This window comes from Mus caroli, unplaced genomic scaffold (genome assembly GCF_978045245.1).
Source record: "Mus caroli unplaced genomic scaffold, Mus_caroli_1 scaffold_13, whole genome shotgun sequence".
NCBI classification, from domain to species: Eukaryota; Metazoa; Chordata; class Mammalia; order Rodentia; family Muridae; genus Mus; species Mus caroli.
In genome coordinates, this window is record NW_028227268.1 from 43,059,141 (window position 1) to 43,080,682 (window position 21,542).

The 21,542-nt window shown below is 50.2% G+C and overlaps 1 protein-coding gene and 1 non-coding gene across 3 annotated transcripts in view; both read right to left on the minus strand.

Moving 5' to 3' along the window:
• The window catches only part of Rab11fip4 (RAB11 family interacting protein 4), a 106,382-nt gene extending 95,877 nt beyond the window's left edge, over positions 1-10,505 (minus strand). For both annotated transcript variants that reach the window (XM_021176630.3, XM_021176628.3), the window contains exon 1: positions 10,332-10,505. In XM_021176630.3, coding sequence (XP_021032289.2) covers positions 10,332-10,490 — 159 coding nt within the window. In that variant the 5' untranslated portion in view covers positions 10,491-10,505. The remainder of the gene's footprint in view (positions 1-10,331) is intronic.
• LOC115032602 (U6 spliceosomal RNA) lies at positions 6,468-6,574 on the minus strand. The gene has a single exon (XR_003838245.2). It is a non-coding gene; the product is annotated as a U6 spliceosomal RNA (small nuclear RNA).
• Positions 10,506-21,542: the final 11,037 nt, after the last annotated feature.

Consider the following 21,542-nt stretch of genomic DNA (forward strand, 5'->3'; position numbering starts at 1 on the left):
TACCCATCCATCCACCCACTCACCCACCCACCCATCCATCCATCCATCTACCCATCCATTCCATCCATCCATCATATCCACCATCCCATATCCACCATCCACCCATCCCATCGATCCTATCCATCCCATCCATCTACCCATCCATCCATCTACCCATCCATTCATCTATCCACCCATCCATTCCATCCATCCATCCATCCATCATATCCACCATCCACCCATCCCACCCATCCCCCCATCCATCCACCCACCAATCCATCCATCCATCCTTGTGGTGCTGGGGATCACACCCCCAGTGTCACACAGGCTAGGCAAACACACTACTACTGAGATACAACCCCAGCCTCAGGGAGTTCTTTGACAGGGGCTGACTCTGTGGCTCAGTTGGTAGAGTGTTACCTAGCATGTAAAAGCCTTGGTTCAGCTCCCAGCACCTAAGCAGAGCCCGTGGCACATCTCAGTGATACCCACACCTGGGCAGTATAGAAAGGAGCACTGGAAGCAGAGTCATCCTTGGCTGCAGTTTGAGGCCAGCCTGGGGTCACATGAGACCCTGTCTCAAACAAAACAATAACAAAAAGCAAGGCAGTGATGGACCAGGATATGGATCTGTGGGTTCCATCCTTAGCACCATAAATAAATAAAATTTTATATCAAATGTCAAAATGTTTCAATTCTATACTAAATCAAAGCAAAAGAAACCTTTAAGCATCAAAAAGGATAGTGACCTGGACTATAGCCTATGGGAAAGGGAGGAATCCATGAACTTATGGGGGGGTGGCGAACCTAGTAGATGGGGTGGGGACAGCTCAATATTAGACCAAGTTCTCAGCAATGCATGCATGCACACATACAGGCATGCACACACAGACACATATAGTAACAACAGCCACGGCAGTAGTTACAAATGAAAATGTAGGGCTGAGGGCCTAGCTCGGTGTCACTGTGCCTAGCATGCTGGAGCCCTAGGTTAAATCCTGACCGTTGAGAGCAGGAGAAGGAATATAGCTGGCAGTATGCATTTGGGGCCCCGGGCTCTGAGACACCCACACCATAGTCCAGTTTGGTCCAGTCCTCTGGCTAGCAGTCATGTCCACGGAACAGTGAGCAGGGACAAAGGAGGCCCAGCCTAGTGGGAACAGCCCAGGAGTCCTCCCTTTGGGCTTCGGTTCCAGACACAGGACCCTTCCACCCTCTGGGGAGCGCTGCACCCAGGGACTCCATCCTGCCAGGGTCCAAGCTCATCAGGTTACACCAGCAAAAGGGATCACGGTGAGAGGGGAGGGGTCCAGTTAGACAAGAGAACTGTGCTCTAACCCTCTGCTGCTTTGCAAGGTGGCTACAGCAAATAACTATGCATATGTCAGGAGTGAGTTCCAATATTCTCACTAAACCGAAATGCTGAGAATGGAGGAAGTAGGCTAATTAGCTTGATTGGCTCATTCCACAGTACACGTATGTAGTGAAGCGTCATGCTGTACGCCGTCCCCGTTCCCAACTACAAATCACACACACACATGCACACATGCCCAATGTAAAAATACCCCCCACCCCAGGTTTCTCTCCTAGCCTTCCTGCCCACATTAGGGAGCTAAGCAGAGGAATGCCCTGTTCTTCTGTGGCTCTGTAGCCACCAGTGTGACATGGGGCAGGCTCTAGAAAAGGCCTATGGAAAAAATAAAAGGACATCTCACCCATTCAAACACAGCCAGTGCACAGAGTACAACTGTCACTTGTAGGACCCGGCAGGCACTGCAGTGAGCGCCCCACTGCAGCAAGGGGGCCTCAGCAGTGATTTCTTGGAATCCTGTAGTGGGGGGGGGGAGATGCCTGCAGCCAGTGCCCCCCCCCCCCCGTGAAGGCAGGGCCCTTTGGCCAGAGCTGAGATGCAGGTGGGATAAACAGAACAGGCTGCTAGCAGAGAGCAAGCCATGAGAAAGCAGAGGTGCTGAGGAGCCCGAGAACACATTCTCTGGCCTACTTTACAGAACAGGGTGTGGTTACTGGCAGCCTCTTCCACCCCAAGCATCAAATCCTCCAGCCTCTGGGCCTTCCACAGAGGCCGGCTGTCTTCCCAGAACACTTAGGTTGCTGCTGGGCTCCAAAAGGGCTCACAGATCACAACCCAATTCCGCTTAGTCCTGCTTCCAACCAGGCCACTCCAGGCTCAGAAAGCCAGGTTAAGCCTTCTGCTGTGGTTTCCCCATCCCTGGCCTCTGAGAGCCTGAGACCCCAGATCTTGCAGGCAGCAAGGAGGCAGCTTTGGAACCAGCAGGACCTGTGTTCATGGGTCCTGCACAAGTCACTTCAGCCCTTGGAACCTCTGTTTGCTGGAGGATGAATTGGAGAAAGACAAAGGCCAGTGACAGATGGTTCTGTCTGTTCCTTATTCTTCCTGTTCAAAGAAACCAGCAGTGGAGGCTGGAAGAACTCTGTTCCTTGCACAAGAGAGCCTGCAGTGGAAAGTACCACGCAGAAAGCGACAGCGGCATCTGGGACTGAGGGCCGTTAGAGACACCTCCATAGTCCAGGGCACCCTGGGAAGGGTACAGTAAGTCTATGCTAGCCTTCCAAAAAATTGCCTTGACTGATACTTTATGAATCCTTTTTGAAAAGATTATTATAAAATTTTAAGTCAGGGGCTGGAGAGATGGCTCAGCGGTTAAGAGCACTGACTGCTCTTCCAGAGGTCCTGAGTTCAATTCCCAGCAACCACATGGTGGCTCACAACCATCTGTGAGGGATCCAATGCCCTCTTCTGGTGTCTGAAAAGAGCAATTGTGTGTGTGTGTGTGTGTGTGTGTGTGTGTATATATATATATATATATATATATATATATATAAAATCTTTTTAAAAAATTAAGTCTGGCAGTAGTGGTGCACGCCTTTATTCCCAGCAATCAGGAGGCAGAGGCAGGTGGATCTCTCTGAGTTGGAGACCAGCCTGGTCTATAGAGTGAGTTGCAGGACAGCTAGGGTTATATCTTGTCTTGAAAAATTAAACAATTCCAAAAATCATCTGGGCTGGAATTAAGAGCATAGATTGCTCTTCCAGAGGACCTGGGTCAGTTCCCAGTGCCCACATGGCAGCTCACAACTGGAGTCCAGAAGAGGATGCCAGATTCCCAGGAGTTGGAGTTACAGCTGGCAGTGAGCTAACATGTGAGTGCTGGGAACCAAACCCAAGCCTTCTGCAAGAGCAGTCACACTAAGCTGTCTCTTCAGCCACACGTGAGCTCTACTTTTATAGAGAAGCGGGCAGACCCATCCCTCCTAATAAGCTCCTTTAAGAAGAAGCCAGGCTGCAACTCCTTTCAAGATGACCCCAGACCTTTCTACAGGCAACAGCCTGCAGAACTGAGAAATTATAAAAATAGTTCATGCCAGCTGGGACAGCACGTACTGGGATGTGCTGTCCTTCTAAACACAAGAACCAGACAGTCCTGCTTCATTCCTCTGGTCACCATCTGCCCCTGTTTTGGCCTCAGTCCTCACTCTCCAAGCCCTTCCTGTGACTTTAACTACACACAGCCACTTGGCATCCTGTGACAATGCGGTCCCACTCCTGATTCTGTATGTGGCCATATGCACCGTAGCAGCAAAGACTGCATTAGTGGGTGGATGAATGGACAGGCAGATGGCTAAAGAAGGGTGGGTGTACTGGACAGTTTTATGTCAACTTCACATAGCTAAAGTCATCTGAGAGGAGGGAAGTTCAATTAAGAAAAAGCCTCCAGGCTGGAGATGGCTCAGCAGTTAATAGCATTGGCTGCTCTTCCAGAGGACCTAGGTTCAATTCCTAGCAACCACATGACAGCATACAATTGTCTGTAACTCCAGTTTCAGGGGATCTGACACTCTCACACAGAACATACATGCAGGTAAAACACCAATGTACGTAAAAAAAAAAAATAAATTGAAACAAGTAGTTTTTAAAAAGTGAAAGAAAATGCCTCCATAAAATCAGGCTGTACGTAAGCCTGCAGGGAATTGCGGGACATTTTTTTTAATTAGTGATTGATGTGAGAGGGCCCAGCACACTGTGGGTGGTGGTCCTAGGTTCTAGGAGAAAGCAGGCTAAGTAAGCCACTGAGAGCAAGCCAGTAAGCAGTATCCCTTTGTGGTCTCTGCCTCAGCTCCTGCCTCCAGGTTCCTGCCGTGCTTGAGTTTCTGCCCTGACTTCCTTCAATGATGAACAGCAGCGTGGACGTGTGAGCCGACTAACCGCTTTCCTCGTCAAGATGCTTCGGTCATGGTGTCTCATCACAGCGATAGAAACCCAACTAAACATACAGTGAATGAGGAGTGGAGGAAAACATTGCTGACAGGCGGCTCAGTGGACGGATGGATCTGCAAAGTAGAAGCTGGATACGGGAGGTGACAGGTGAGTGGGTGATGGAAGAGTGGCTGGACGAACAGACTCCCCAGTGAGTGGGCAGATGGGTGAATGGGCAGACAGTAGGATGGAGTGCTAGAATACAGCCTCAGGTCACAACATCAAAGAGACTCAAGAGTTTTGCCTAGACGGGATGGCCTGGCTTTGGAAGTGGCGAGTCTCCAATTCCCTGTAGGATTATTCTAGAAAGACAGAGGCACTGAATGGAAGGTCTCATGGAGAAGCCTCAGCTCCCCCCCACCCCGGCACCCTACCCCACCTTCAGGCTTGGGTTTTGTGTATAGGAGCCTTGTTGTTGCCTAGTCTGGGTGCTGACTTTAGCTTGGGACCCTCTTGGGGACAATGCTCACTACAGGTCACAGGAACAGCCTCTAAAGAACTCTGTCTGTCACTCTTCTCTGAGTTGTGTGCCTTAAGCTATGAGCACTATGATGTGGGCTGGACTTTGGACAGGAGTCCAAAGGGAAGAAGAGACCTTCTCACTGCGATAAGATGCGCTATGGCTACCTGGAGGCCTGCTGTACAGGTTTTGGGGATTTGATTTCTTCTGCTACCTTGTCCCTGAGGACACAGAGGCTGTAAGTAATGGATTTTAGCAGAGTCCCCAAGGGTGTCAACTTGTAAGCTGCCAGCCAGACACTTCTCACTCCTCCTTCCCTCTCTCCCCTCCCTCCCCTTCTCCTTCCTTCCTTCCCTCTCTCCCCCTCCCTCATTGTCCTCCCTCCCATTCTTCCCTCTTGCTCCTTCTTTCCTTCCCTCTTTCCACTCCCTCCCTAACTCTGTTTCTTTCTTCTTCTTCTCTCTTTCTCCTTTCTCCCCTCCCTCCCTCCCTCCCTCCCTCCCTCCCTCTCTCCCCTGTCTCTGTTTCTGTCTCTTTGTTTCTTTCCCTACCCCACCCCAACAGGGTCTCTCCATATAGCCCTGGCTTTTCTAGGTAGATCAGGTTGGTCTTGAACTCACAGAGATCCACCTGCCTCTGCCTGCCAAGTACTGGGATTAAAGGAATGCACCACTATGTCTGGCTGTTAGTCTCTTGCAGCCATGGCTCCAGCCCCATTCATTCAGGAGAGCTTAGGCTCACAGCCCCGCTATTTCCCAGCCCTGGCCCTTAGCAGGGACACAAGAGACAGAGGGAAAGAGGCTTCACACTAGAAAAATGCTGAGAGTAATGGAGGAGACAGCCTTCACAATTACTCTGTAGAGTTGGGTGCAGCCACAGGTCTGAATCCCAGCATTCAGGGTATATAAGCAGGAAAATCAGGAGTTCAAGGTCGTGCTTGCTACACAGTGAGTTGGAGGTTAGCCTAGGTTAAGTGCAACTATATGAAAAATAAAGCAAAGCATAGCAACAACAAAAACCGAAAGGAAGATGGCCACTCTATGAAAATATGAGGCGTTACAATCTTACTCGCTGGGACTGGGAGTGGGGATGCCTGCAGCATGTTTTCAGGCCACTGCTTGCTGCACCCTGCCTGGGCTCTGCTCTGCTCAGCTCTCAAGCCCAGACAGCTTTCAAGGTTCCGGGTTTCCTTGTCTACTCAACCCGGTAGGACTGCTTGGAGTAGGAAGGAAGAAGCCAGAGACAAAACTATACCCCTCCTACCACACCCCATATAAAGGCCTGGGGAATACCAGTGCTTCTGCTGAGAGGGTCTCTGCGTGAGTGCCAGGGGCTCCGGGTCCTCGGGGAACAGCCCTAACTCTGCATTTCCTTCCCAGACAGCATGCCCAGCATGCTCTTCCCCCAGCACTGGAGCTCTGACCCAAGGAAGGAGGAGCAGCTGCGAGTCCCAGCGCAGGGCTGCCTGATCGTTCTCTCACGACCACGTAGGGATAACCACACTGTAGCTGTGGGCAGGGGAGAAGCATCTCTCCCGTCACAGTGAGGGCTGGCGTTGACCCTGGTGGCATTCTGGGGTGGCATTTGTCAGCTTCCTTCACTGTCGGGTTACCTTTTCCCTCTTCTTCCACCAGACTCTGAGGAAGTCTTAAAGTAACTCGTACTTAAGGGATGGGGAGACAGGCTTCTCCTCCGTGGAATTACCTCATACAAATTACATATTTATTCATCTTAAATATGGAACGCTTCATGAATTTGCTTATCATCCTTGCACAGGGGCCGTGTTAATCTTCTCTGTATAGTTACAATTTTAATACATGTACTGCCAAAGCTAGCTTTATTTATTTATTTATTTATTTATTTATTTATTTATTTAGAGTCTGGGTCTTGTATATCCCCAGCTGGCCTCAAACTCCTTTTGTAACTAAAGATGGCATTGAATTTCTTTTCTTTGTGATGTGGGGACACACAAGTGCCACTGTGTGCACGTGGAGTTCAGAGGACAGCTTCCAGGAGTAAGGTCTCAGGGAGACTGACCAGGCTTTTGTAGCAAGCTTGTCTCTGCTGGACCATCTTCCAGGCTCCAACCCTGAACTTCTGATCCTTCTGTCTCTACCTCCCAAGAGCCTCTACAGGTGTCTGCCTCTAAAATTCTGGTTTGTTTGTTTGTTTTTATTAGCCTGTATTAATATGCATAATAATGGGATTCGCTATGGAATGTATGTTGATCACTTTCAACCTCCACTAACCTCTCCCGCCCTCCTCCCACTAACGCTCGCCTTCTCAGCCAACCACCTCTCTCCCCTTTCATGTCCTCCCCCCCACCCCCTTCCTCATCAGAATGACTCAATGAACGGACTCCATTAGGGATGCTTACAGGAACATGGGTGAGAGATTTTATTTACAGAAGCATGGCCTCCTTGCCAGCAGCTACACCATTAAAGAAGATGACTCTTCTCCCCCCAGCAACCATTAACTGCCTAGGCTCTTAGAGAGGGGCAAGACCTCATAAGCCCCTCCCCCATGGCTACTATTAACTGCCTATATAAATGTACATGGAGGGCTAGGGCCTTGTGAGTCCCTCCCCACACCATGACAGGATTTTGACGGGCTCAATGGTGTATAGCAATATCCATTTCTTAAATTTTTTTTGGGGGGGGGGTTGTGGGGGAGGTTGTTTTTGGTTTGTTGTTGTTGGTTTTTTTTTTTTTTTTTTTTTTTTTTTTTGAGACAGGGTTTCTCTACATATCCCTGGCTGTCCTGGAACTCACTTTGTAGACCAGGCTGGCCTCGAACTCAGAAATCCACCTGTCTCTGCAAGTGCTGGGATTAAAGGCATGCACCACTATCGCCAGGCAAATGTTTTAATTTTTTGAAAAAAATGTAGTTTTGAGCATCAAATCCAGGGTTCCTATGTGCTAGGAAAGTAGGCTAGCACTCCCTCCATCCCCAGCCCCTGGGTTTCTCCTGTATAGGGGATTTTTGTATTACTAATTCATCTACTCCTTAGACTCTCAAGGCTATTTCAATCTCTAAGACCTACTGCATCTGATCCCAGGCTCCGTGGTATACCAGGGCAGTTGATAAAATGTAGAGGTTGAGTCTCATGTTTAACGAGTGGTTGGTCATTGTCTGGAACACCAGTGGGCTGGGGAGTCAATGTCACCGCAGATGTGTAAACAAACAACAGAAACACTCAGAGCTCACAGCACTTGTGAAAGGAACCCCATCTATAAGTGTATGTGTGAGCAGAACAGCCTTAGACCCTGTCCGTGGTCCTGCCCTGCATCCTCCTCCCTCAGCCCCTGGCTTCCAACATGAACAGCACCAGCTGTTGCAGACAGCACGTGGGTCAGAACGGAGGGTCTCACCGGAAAACAAGATCAAACTGAGTAGGAATAAGGGAAGCACCTCTGGCTTAGATTTAAGAAACAAACGAGAGACAATCGGCCTGACCTCGTTAACAAGTCAGGATACTGGAGGGGGCCGTGCCAGGGTCACATGGAACAGGTGCGCAGCACAGCTTAAAACAAAACAAAAACATCAGAAGTGGACATTTTGGGGCCAAATAGAGACACGTGGAACAGGTCTGCACAGTACATTTGATGATAGCTTACATAAGGTCAAATGTGAGGATCATTTCTGTGTGCGTCTGTGTGTGTGTGTGTGTGCACTAGGTTAGAATACATGATGCAGTATGACCTCATTTCATGGAGAACGCTACATACAAGCACAGGAGCGGCTTGTGATGGAGGTGACCAGAGTGTCACCTCCCTGGGGGACAGAAATATAACAGATCTATTTTTGACTGTCCACATTTGCAACCTGCTGTAGTCACAGAAACTCCTGCTATGACTCGTGGATTTAGGAAAGCACGAGAACCAGGCCCCAGGGTAGAGGAGCTCTGCCTAGGCAGAAGTTTTCCAAACACATCTCCAGAGGTTTTAGTAGCCAGAAACTTGGTAAGAGTGGAGAGTGTGTAAGGACGACCGAAAAGGTAGCCCCCACCCCATGAGTGTGTATTGATCAGGTCCAGGCCCACTAATGCTAAGAAAGTCTGACAATTCACCAGCAGCCTCTGTAGGAATCTAGCTCCTGGTAGCTGGCTTGGAAATGGTTTGGAGCTTCAGACAGGGGTGAAAGGGTGGCAAGGGACAAGGGTAGAGGAGTGATGTCTTCAAATGTTTAAAGGCTACAGTGCAGAAGGGAAACCCAGGTAGGTTCCTGTGCAGAACCACAATGACTCAGTGACAAGCTAGTTGGTGTCTGGAGTGTAGAGGGAAGAGGATCTAAGGATGGGAGTTGTTTGTCCAGCCTAGGAATAATACCATTAAACGGCTCCAGCCAGCCCTCTGCCAGAGGCTCCAGTGGGGGCCATTCCCATGCCTGAGGTTTTCTGATTCTGGATCCCAGATTTCCACCCAAAGCAAGGAGAATTCTCCACACCAGCAGCCTGTAGCCTCCTCAGCTTCTCAGCCTGCTCAGATAGAAGGCATTGGCCAAGAAGTGGGACGCTGGCATCCTCTGTAGACGAAAGGCTGAGGTAGCAGCAGCAGGAGATGCTCCCGAGCAAACCAGAGAGGAGATAAAGGACAGGCTTTAAGGAGAACTGCAGTAGTAAGCTGTCTGAGACTGGGGACCAGAGTCCTCACACCTGACACCTGCCTCCCTCCACCACCTCCTGCTCTCGGGGATTTCCAGGTTCCAGCCACCTAGAAAGGGGTTGTTATCACCTCCCACTTGCCAGGTGACAAGAAGACACCAGCTCAACTGGTCTTAGGTCACGTTCAAAATTGCCATCCTGGAAACAGAATGCCATCCAGTACAGCAGTTGAGACCAAGGCCCAGAGGGTCTCAGATGACCTTAGAAACCCAAAGCTCAACCAGGTCTTTTGAATCCAGAGATGCCCAACACTGCAGGGTTGCATTAACACGGTGTCTAACACGGTGTCCTGTCCTTCCCTCAGACACGGATACTAGCCCCTGTGAGGATGGCAGGAGGACACTAGCCCAACACATAGTTATTCGTTACACACTGACAGTTCAGATCCTGCCATTTCACATTGGCCGACAGTACCCACAATTCTGCTCTCTGCCACCCATGCGGCCCAACACCAACACCAGAGGCTCAGCTAACCACTCCCGGCTTGGTCCTGCTTGGCCCTCTGCAGCCAGCACAGTCTGCAGCCAGCTAGGCCTGCCCATTTAAGCTTGAGTGGAAGGTCACCAGGAACTGGACCAGAATCCAGGGTGGCCCGGAGCAGACATCCCTTCTTTTCTAGGTTGGGTAGGTACAGCTAAGGACCAGAGACTGCAGAACACCCCTGCTTATCCCTGTCACCCGTAGGCCTGGCGCCGTGCACACAAACCCCTGTGACTTGGTTGTGTGTGGGAGGGGGTGCACAGAGACTGGATTTTAAGGGCACCTCTTCCCCTCCCCAAACATCAAGGGGGATTGGAGACGGACCAGAGGCAACGGCAGGTGGGCCGGCCGGCCACCGCGGGCATGCCATGTGACCCACAGAGAGGCCCGGAATGTGACTGCGCGGGGTCCCTGCGGTTTCCCCGGCCCGGGGACGCGCCCGAGCTCCTTACCTCCTCTCCTTGCCCGAAGCGCAGGCCGAGCGCCGCGACGCGCTCCACGCGTAGAAAGCCGTCGGGGTCGCGGCCGCACACCTCGAACACTTCGCGCAGGCGGCGCACGGAGCGCAGCAGAGCCGCGGGGGCGCCCGCCCAGCCCGCGCCGCCCGCCATCCGCGCCGCCCGCAGCTAGCCCAAGCCCCGCGCCGCCGACTTCGCCATCGCGCTCGCACCGCCCGGGTCTGCGGCGCGCAGCCTCCGCCCGCGGCGGCCGCTCGTGTCAGCCGCTCGTGTCTGCCGCGCGCCGCGGGCCCGCGTGGGGGCGGGGCGGGGCGGGGCTGCAGACAAAAGGACCCGAGCCGCCCCAGGCTCCGCCCCTCCTAGACCTGAGCTGGGGTTGGGGGTGGGGGGGTACTCAGCGCGGCCCGTGCACCCCGCGGCTAGCCAGTGTGCACCGGCCGCGTCCTTTGTCAGCGCTGGGTGTTGCAGGTGTTCCTTGCCTAGCATTCGATTGCTGCTTTCGCTTCCCTGGAAGCGGAGACCCCTGAGAAGCCGTTCCGCTTGTGGAAGGAAAGGGATGGGCGCAGTGTGGAGGAGCAGGGAACTTGGAAGGGTGGCGGGTGGAGGGGACTAGAAGTGGTGGTGGGAGGAAGAATCTTCCATTAGGCTTATTGTCAACAGGGCCCAGGAATACCGGTGGCTTGGGAACCCGGAGCTCCTGTCCTCTCTTATTTTGCTGGCAGCCCCTCAGAGCTCGGGACTCCATCCTGGGTGTGGACGACTCAACCTGTATCTTGCCTCCTCCTAGTGAAGTTCAACTGAGCTTCCTCTGGCCCTGCAGAGGCCAAGCCTAGTCTCCCGTCTACCCATCAACCTTGTCCAGCACAACAGACCACATAGGAGTGGTTGCGCCCAGCTCAAGCACAGACCTTGCCTGAGCCCCCAGATATGCGCAGGCTTCTTCCTCAGTGTGCCTCACCTAAGTTCTGAGCCCTTCTTCCAAATCCCCACGCATTTCTGAAACTTTGCTAGGGTGTGCATGGTGGGAAGGGTTATGCTATGTCTTAGTGTCCTCATGTTTTTGATCTCTGGTCAAGTGTGAGCCCAGAGCAATTCAGTGGTGTGAACAGGGAGTGCAGGGGACTTGTACCCAGTTTGGCGCAAGGACCACACAGGGCCTCCCTCTCTGAGCCTCCAATTCCATTCTGGTCTTCAGGATGAGTCTTAAATATGGATGTCCTGAGCGGCGACTGCTTAGTCTCCCCTGGAGTCAGGACTCCAGGGGTGAGCCAGGCTGTCCCCCCATTTGATGCTTTACTCTTCCAGAGGTCCAATCTCCCTGGGAAGAAAGCCTTGTGGCTTTAAGGATCAGAGTCTACCGTGTTCATGGAGTCAACCACTAGAGAGGGGAGGTGTACTGTCCTGAAGTCCTGAAAAGTGATTTTGATTTTGTTTTTGTTTTGTTTTGTTTTTTCTTTTCTTGGTAGGTGGATGCCTCTCTGTGAGGTACTAACACATGAATGAATGAATGATAAATAGAAGGCAGGTAGCAGCTGGGGTCTGCCCCCTGGTGGGAGCTGCAAAACTGTCTCTCAGAGCCCACCCTGGCAACACAACCTGGAAAGCAAGAGACCTTCCTTGCTCACCTCAACTGCCCTACGTGAGGCCTCAGATCGATCCCAGGGGAACCAAGCCCGAAGCCCAAGACCACATCCCAAGCTCTCCAAAGGCAGTTTGAAAACAAATTCCAGGGCTGGTGAGATGGCTCAGTGGGTAAGAGCACCCGACTGCTCTTCCAAAGGTCCAGAGTTCAAATCCCAGCAACCACATGGTGGCTCACAACCATCCGTAACGAGATCTGGCGCCCTCTTCTGGAGTGTCTGAAGACAGCTACAGTGTACTTACATATAATAAATAAATAAATCTTTAAAAAAAAAAAACAAAAAAAAAAAACAAAAAAAAAAAACAAATTCCAAAGCTATCCCTTATCACACTCCTGGATCCCTTATCACACTCCTGGGACAGTTCTGAACTCAGTCTGTCTGCCATTTCTCCAGAGCAGAGATTACAAGCCTTGGCATCAGGATGGCCTCCTGCCTCTCCTTAACAGTCGGAAATACCTTAGTTCCCTCCTGCCTCCAGGCCTGGGGTGACTGGCTCTTGCCCCTTGCCTCTTCCAACTCCTGTGGCCCATTTGCTCAATTGCAGATTCTGTGGAGGTGGCGCCTCCTATAGGAAGTCTCCTCCTTGTTGGCTGCTCCTCCGTGCTCCAGAGCAAGGATCCTAATGCAACCTCGAGAATGAAGGGTCAGAGGCAAGCTCAATGACAGGAGAGGGCTTCCTGACCATGGGTAAAACCGACAAGAGCCCTTCAGCCACAGTCCAGGAAGCTGAAGGGATGGGGGGAGACCATTTGCAGGGGCACGATCCTGCCAACGCATGCATTTGACCTCCTGATTTCCAGAACTGAGAGGGATCACATTTGCATTGCTTAAGCCACCAGGCTTTGGGTAGTTTGTGGTAAGCCCAACAGCACGTATGTGCGCTGTTGGTCCTAGGTCATGACGGCAGCTGAACCGGGCAAAGGTCTGGTGCTCTTTCAGCTGCGTGGTGCTCAGGGTCAGTCTTCCTGTCTGAAGCAGGGGTCATACGTAGTCTCTGCTTTGCAGAAATCTCGTAGGGATTCAATGAGAGCTTGTGTGCCATGTGTCTTGCCCAATGTCTGGCGCATAGTGGCCTATCCGTGTATCAGTATAGACTCAGAGCTAGTCTACAGTGAATGCATTGCTGAGGTGGAATCTCATGGAACCCAGGTTGGACTCTGACTTGCTACGTAGCCATGATGATCCTGATCCTTCTGATCCTCCTGCCTCCAACCCTCTCCCCCGCAAGGGCTAGGATTACAGGCCTGAGCCATCCCGCATGGTTTATTCAGCATTGATGATGCAACCCAGGGCATCTTGTATTTTTCTCCACCAACTGCGCTCCATCTCCAGCCCTAAAGGGCTGTATTTCTTCCTCTGTAGTCCATCCACCGGCCTCACCATCCAGGCTGCCCAGAAATGGGGCAGAACTGGCAGGTTCTTCCTGATCCCCCTGCTGATGCTATTTCTCAAGTCATGAATAATTATCACTCTGGAGGGGAGAAGGTGGTAAATTATTCTCCTCTTTCACCTGTCTCAGAATGCGCCTCAGCGGCAGAGTGTGGAGCGCTCACACACTTCCCATCATGCAGCGCGCCCTGGGGGTGATGGAGTCTGGTTGGCCTGGGCTACACTAGTGTGGTCCAGTGTCTTAAAACTTCATTCTTCCTTGTCTGCAAGAGAGTGGGTGAGGAGGGCTGTCCACCCAGAGCCTCTCCAACTCTCAGAAGCAGGATAATGATGGCTGACATTCCTTCCAGGATTCTTTTTGTTACTTTAAATTTTTCAGTTTATTATTTTTTTAAGATTTATTTTTATTTTATATAGGTGAGTACACTGTCACTGCCTTCAGACACACCAGAAGAGGGCATTGGATCCCATTACAGATGGTTGTGAGCCACCTTGTGGTTGCTGGGTATTGAACTCAGGACCTCTGGAAGAGCAGTCAGTGCTCTTAACCGCTGAGCCATCTCCCCACCCCCCTTTTAATTTATTTTATGTGTACAGGTGTTTTGCTTGAATGTATGTCTCTGCATGATGTACATACAGTACTCAAGGAGGCTACAAGAGAGCATTGAATCTCTTGGGACAGGAGTTACAAGTGGTTGTAAGCTGCCATGTGGGTGTTGTGAGTCAAACCTTGGTCCTCTGAAAAAGCAGCCAGTGCTCTCTACCACTGAGCCATTTCTTCAGCCTCCTGTTACTTACCACCACCACCACCATCATCATCATCATCATCATCTATTCAAGACAGGTTGTTCTCAGTTTGTCACACCCCGGCAGGCCTGGCACTGCATCTGCTTCTTGAGTGCTGGGATTAAAGCATGCACTATCACACTCATCCCCTACAAGATCCTAAGAGAAAATGGCAAAACCTTCCAAATTCTGCTCCATTGGGCTCTTCATCCTGCTGTCAGCTGCAGAAAGGGCCCCTGAAAGTGGCTTGTGGGAAGGGCACTAGCATTTACGTCTACAGTCTTCAAGGTTTCCCAAGCAGCTATTGCCTCCTGCCACCCCATACTCCCCACCCTCTACCACTACTCCCCATACCCACTCCCACCCCCCACCCCCCACCCCTACCCAGAGGCCAGGCTGCATACGTCTTCATTCTCTGCTTCTCCTTCTCTGTCATTCCTTTTGCCTTACAGAAAACCCACAACCCCTCAGCCTGCGCTGAAGCCACAAGCCCCCTTTTGGTGGAGTGCCCCTGGTGTGATCCCATCCACCACACACAGGCTCTGCTTTGCTGAACAATTACTGTATACCAGGAGTCATTTGATGGAGACTCTTCCCTCCATGCGGAGCTCATCAGTAGACACTCACATCTGGCACAGGTTGTTCCTCTCCGTGGGTCGTCCCCACTTCCCCATCCCTGGGTCACATTATCCAAGAGGCCCCCCCTGAGGTAGCTGTGCTCACTCCTCTGCTGGCTCAGAGGTCACCTGGCCCTTCCTTCGGAAGCATTGTCATGGCTAGTGGTAAGGCCCTGCCCATCCACTCCCCTTGCTCTGGCCAGGACACCAGCTTCCTTCTCAGGGCTGAAGGGAATGTTCCAAGTTCAGAAAAAAACAGTTTCAGGAAAGAGAGCCAAGGACACAGACACTGCCCTCAGAGAGGGAGCGTGAACAGGTGGACGCAAGCCCAAAGAATGGAGGATGGAGCTTGGGCTCAGAAGTGGATGCCTGGCCCTGTGTACTTGTGTGCACACGTATCTTCCCAGAGAGCCTGGGAGCTGAGAGCAGAAGTCCTGAGAGGGCAGGGAAGGGCTGCAGTGACTGCTGTTTTCCCCGGAACTGTTTGTCAGGCCTCCCTTTTTATATTAATCCTGTAAATATTCCCCCGAGGAAGGAGAAAGGAACCTATCCCCTTCCCACCCCGGAGTCTAAATTAGCTAAAAACCCGCTCTGTGTGTGTGTGTGTGTGTGTGCGCGCGCGCGCATGCATGTGTGTATATGTGTATGTGCGTGTGTATGTGTGTTTTCGTGTGAGCATGTGCACATACATGTGTGTGGTGCATGGACGTCTCATCCATTCCTAAGGAGCCATCCACCTTGGTTTCTGGTTAGATTTAACTTTACTTATATGTGTGTGTGTGTGCCTGGGCAAGACGAGGCCACACGCCTACGGATGCCTGAGGAGGTCAGAAGAGGATACTGTGAGCCGCCAACGTGGGCGCAAGGAACCGAGCTCTTGTCACCTGGCAGAGCAAGTGTCCTGGGTGTCTCCTGAGACCTAGGACTTGCAAGTTAGATTAGAGTCCTGGCCAGTGAGCTCCAGGAAACCCCCATGGCTCTGCCCTCCTCCCCAGCTCAGGGATGCCAAGTGTGCACCACCATGCTCTATAAAAACTGAGCTTTTGACAAAAGGCAAAGGAAACATCAGGACTCATCCATCATTGGAGTCAATACCATTATCAGGACTATGTCCTATGGTATGATTTAGAACAGCCTAATTATTTAAAAATTTTTATTAAAAAATTGAAAGTTAGTATATAAAGCAATGTTTCGCATTTTCATACATATGTTGCTGACTTTAATTTTTAAAGAAGTAACCCTCTCTGTAAAAACATAGGCAAAGCCTTATAAGCAGCAAAGCTTACCTGCCATTATTACTGTTGGCTGCACTCCCTCTAGATTCTCTTCTTTACTGAAGTAACTGAGGATCGACCCCCATGTCATTTAAACACTCTTGACTCTTAGAAGTATTCCTTCTCAACTTAAATGTCACGGTCACCTCCTTCTTTTGCAGCCCGAGGGATTAAATCCATAGCTACTGGCCTGGAAGAATATGCTCTACCCCTGAGCTACACCCTCAGGCTGTATCCATTTCCAAAAGCTGCGTTCTGGAAACAGTCAGCTTCCAGAAACTGTCAGATCAGCAGTTCTCAACCTGTGGGCTGCAACCTCCTTGGGGTAGGCTGAGTGACCTTTTTACAGGGGTCACCTAAGACCACAGGGAAACATAGGTATTTATATCATGATTCATAACAGTGGCAAAACTACAGTTATGAAGTAGCAATGAAAATAATTTTAGGGCCAGGGGTTAGCTCAACACGAGAAACTGTACTATAGGGTTGCAGCATCAGGAAGGCTGAGAACCACTGTATTAGATGAATGTAGCAAGCCTACCATTGCAGTTGCCTTTAGGTGTCACAGTCTCCTTACTTATTTCTCTGGGTTCCTAGAGTGGTTCAAAGGCAGTAGTAGATATCTTTAAGGCTAAAAGGTACTCAGGGCATGGGCAAGCCCACCGCAGCACGGTGGGGCTCATCACCAGGAACTAGTCAACCCATCTGTTAATCTGACAGATGAGATGGCATCCGAGTCGGTGGTGGAGTTCACACTTGGAGTCCCAGCTCAGGAACTCCAGGCCAGCTTAGACAGCATAGAAAACAAGGCCTCCTCTCAAGAAATAAAAACGTATTCCACCGTTTCAGCTTGCGAGTGGTCTCGGTCAGGGTCACCACTACAGTGAGGAATCACCAGGACCAAAAGCAAGTTGGGGAGGAAAGGGTTTATTTGGCTCACACTTCCACATTGTCATCCATCGTTGAAGGAAGTCAGGACAGAAACTCAAGCAGGGTAGGAACTTGGAGACAGGAGCTGATGCAGAGGCCATGGAAGAGTGCTGCTTACTGGCTTGCTCCTTCCTCATGGCTGGCCCAGGACCACCAGCCCAGGGATGGCACCACCCTCCTCGCATCAACCATTAATTAAGAAGATGCCTACACAGGCTCTTCTCGGGGCATTTTCACAGTTGAGGTTCCTTCCTTTCAATTAACTCTAGCTTGTGTCAAGTTGACATAAAAACCAGGCAGCACACACTTCGTGTTTACTAACAGGACTTCATCACTCAGTACTTAGCAGCATGTGACATTTCTGGATTATTCTTTCATGTACTTTGCCCCCCCCCCTTTTTTTTATCCTACCTGTGTCTTTTCTTGAAACTGACTTTTCTGAGCTATTTATTTGAGGCTGATAAAGAGCCTTGGTGAGCCTTTTAATGTTTGCATAGGATTTTGTTTGGGGGAACCTGAGGACATTTTAGGCTGTGAGACAGTCAAAGCAGGTACAATCAGATGTCTTTCACTGAGAAGATACAAGGTTCTCTATGGAGTGACTCCTGATGTTTGTGCCTGCGTTTCTGGTGCACTTCATTATGGACATAGGACAGTTCCTTCTGACCTGTGTGACTTGGTGAATGAAGCACGCGGAAGTCCCGGAAACTGGGAGCAGAAGTAACCACCCATGTGGTCTTGAGCCTCTGTGCTGTTCTGTACAGTCTGGTATCAATGGATCATACCTATGTGCAGTCTGGTACCCATGGATCGCACCTATGTGCAGTCTGGTACCCATGGATCGCACCTATGTGCAGTCTGGTACCTATGGATTGCACCTATGTGCAGTCTGGTACCTATGGATCGCACCTAATCATTCACATTTCCTCAAAATGGAAACTGCCCCTCCCCCATGTCCCTCCTCCGTGGTAGTGCACGAGCTTAAGTGTGCAAGCATCTGTGTACTTGTACGTGTATGCTTGTGCATGCCCAGGCCAGAGAGGACATCCACAGAGGGGACATCAGATATCTCTCCGTCATGCTTCATCTTTTTATCCTGAGTGAGAGACTCTCGATGAACTGGAAATGTGCATATTGTGCCAGGCTGGCTGCCTGGCAAGCTTCAGGGATCCCTCTGGGATCCCCAATGCTGGGGTTACAGGCATATACAACCATGTTCTCAGCTTTGTAAGTGTGGACTCAAACTCAGGTCCTCATGTTTGAAGAGAACAAGCAATGTGACCCATTGTGTCACCTCCCCAGCATACAAATTGCAGATAGACCTGGATGTAGTGGTTCATACCTTTAATCCCAGGACTGTGGTAGAAGCAGAGGCAGGTAGATGTCTGTGAGTTTGAGGCCAGCCTGGTCTACATAGTAAGTTTCAGGATAGTTAGGATGTCACAGAGAAAACCTTGTTTTTTTATTGTTATTTCTTTTTAAAAATATACTTCTAATACTGATAGTCACAGTTTATGTGCTCATCAGTTGTGTGTGGTTGTGGACACTGTATTGTACACCCAGAGCAGTCCAAGTTCTTCAGGGTGGAGGGGACAGTACAGTGCCTGCCTTTGTGCTGGCTGATCTTGCGCCTCGACAAAACTGGCTGAGTAGAGCCCCCTGTTGGCTAGTGATGTACATAGCAGGGTGAAATGAACTATAGTATACACTAGACCTGCTCTAATCCAATGACAATAAGTTTTGTTTGGGCTTTTTTCAGTGCTAGGGATTGAACCCAGGACCGTGTACGTGTTTGGTGAGTGCTTGGCCACTGAGCACATTCCCAGCCACTACCAGTTTCTAAAATTCCTGAGTGTATATTCATTCTACAAAATTATGTCTCATTATGGCATTTTTGTCTCAGTGTATCATACATTTTGACCACATTCACCCACATTACTATTCCTGGCCTTGCTCCCACTCTACAAGTTTTAAATTAAAATTTTTTTTAGCCAGGTAGTGGTGACACATGTGTTTAATCCCAGCACTTGGGAGGCAGAGACAGGTGGATTTCTGAGTTCAAGGCCAGCCTGGTCTACAGAGTGAGTTCCAGGACAGCCAGGGCTATGCAGAAAAACCCTGTCTCAAACAAACAAACAAACAAACAAACAAACAAACATTTAGTGTGTTTTGCCAGCAAACCTGTCTGTCTGAGGGTGTTGGATCCTGGAGTTAGGCAGTTGTGAGCTGCCATGTGGGTGCTGGCAATTGAACCCAGGTCATCACTGAGCTCTCCTCTCTCCTCTCTCTCTCTCTCTCTCTCTCTCTCTCCCCCCCCCCAGTTTTAAATACTTTTGAAGTATTTAAAGGAAGGCTGCTCTCCTGGTCCTTCCTTCCTTCCCTCCCTGCTGTTTGTGGGTGAAATGAACTTTTTGTACATGTATGGTTGTGAAAGCTGAAGAAATCGTTGGGAAATGACTGGGAAATGCCTGAACTAGAGCTTGGCTTTTCTTGATTCTCATTTTCCATCAGTTCTGACGACTGGCTGGTGTCTCTGAACATGTCACCCTAGCCCTAGGACTAGAGTTTTGCAATGGATCTTTTACACAGGTTATCTCTGTTTTGTTTGGGATTTTGCATGGGGGCCGGAATTATCAAGGAGGGCTTCTTTGCTGTTTTTCTGCCTGTGTAGTTCCCCAGCAACATAGAACCTAGTGTTATTTCTTAAGTGTAACCGAGCATTTGCGACCACAGCTTCCCCTTGTCTGAGCCCCTAGTTTAAGCAGGGAGCCAGGAGAACAGGAGTAGAGCCGCTCTCAGCATGGCTTGGGATGATGGTGGCAGCAGCGGCAGAGTTTTGGTGACGATTCTTTTTTTTTTCCGTGAGATTTTTTTAATTAATTAATTACTTAATTAATTAATTATACGTAAGTACACTGTAGCTGTCTTCAGACACACCAGAAGAGGGAGTCAGATCTCGTTATGGATGGTTGTGAGTCACCATGTGGTTGCTGGGATTTGAACTCTGGACCTTCAGAAGAGCAGTCTCACCAGCTCACCAGCCCCTGGTGACGATTCTTAAAGATTTTTAATTTTATATGTCTGGGTGTTTTGTATGCACATATGTTAAGTGCAGTGCCCAGGAAAGGCAGAAGAGGGAATCAGATCAGATCTCCTGGAACTGGAGCTATGGATAGATGGTTGTGAGCCTCCATATGGGTGGGCACTGGGGATCGAATCTGAGTCCCCTGCAAGAATAGCCCATGTTCTTAACCGCTTAGCCTTCTCTCCAGCTCTCTTGGCTAGAATTTTTTGTCTCCTGCAGAACCCTAGTGTGAATGGTCAGTGGTGGAGCTCGGGTAGAGGCAGAGATCAAGCAATGCATTCCCTTCTGCCTCTGCTCCACAAACCAACAAGCTGCTGTGAAAAACTCTCTGGCCTCTAATTCTATCTCAACTCTGGGCCAGGTTGAAGCATCTAGAATCACTGAGCTGGAAAGAGTGCCTGTTTGTGTGGCCTTGCACTAAGGTGGGTCTTTTAAGTATTTTGGGGGGTGGGGTGTGCACCCCTCAAAAACAAAACAAAACAAAAACCCTGTATCTTAGGACACATGCCCATCAGTTATATGGCCATTTTCCTAACAAAGTCACAAGTTCACAGCAGGCAGAGGCCAAACCTCTTGCAGGGTGTTTGTATGGAATTCCAGCAGTGGAAATTACAGCTGTTGACTCCCCCCACCCCCCACCCCCCACCCCCCAGACTTACAATTGGCCACTCTTTTTTTTTTTTTTTTTTAGATTTATTTACTATATATAAGTACACTGCAGATGTCTTCAGACACTCCAGAAGAGGGCGCCAGATCTCGTTACGGATGGTTGTGAGCCACTATGTGGTTGCTGGGATTTGAACTCTGGACCTTCGGAAGGGCAGTCGGGTGCTCTTACCCACTGAGCCATCTCACCAGCCCCACAATTGGCCACACTCTTAACTTCTGAGCAGAAAGGACCCAGGCAAGATGGCAGTGTGGCCTCCCTATTTTATCTGGAGGAAGCAGCTGCAGGGTGTAGGGAGAGGCTGTCCCTTCAGTTTAAAGGTTACCATTTAATTTTCAGCATCCCATGGCCAGTGTTCACTATGGCCAAGTGGATGAGGAAACCCAGAGGACAGCATCTGTGCTGGCAAACCTTGGCCAAGTCAAAGAGCCTGCTGTCTAGGAATCGTGAGGTACGATCTGGATTGTTGCAGAGATATGGGTAATTTTGACTAAGGTGCTTTAGGCCCCAGGGACAGGTAGCTATTTGCAGCACTGAGTTCTCAGTTTCAGGGGTCTTCAAGCCTGGGTGTCCAGCAAAACTGCCAGAGAAGCATTAAATATATATACTTTCTCAGACCCTCCCCACCCCAATGGGTCTGCTTTTGCCTGGGGTGGGACCAGAATATTCCAGAGCTCCCAAGGTAGGATACCACCTCCCTTCTCCACCTGCCCATAAAAAGCCCTGCACACTTTGGGTCATTTGCTCAGAGAGAAGTACTCTCCTGAGGACAGCTACTCCTAGGGCCAGGAGGCTTCCGTCTCCTTTAGGAGTG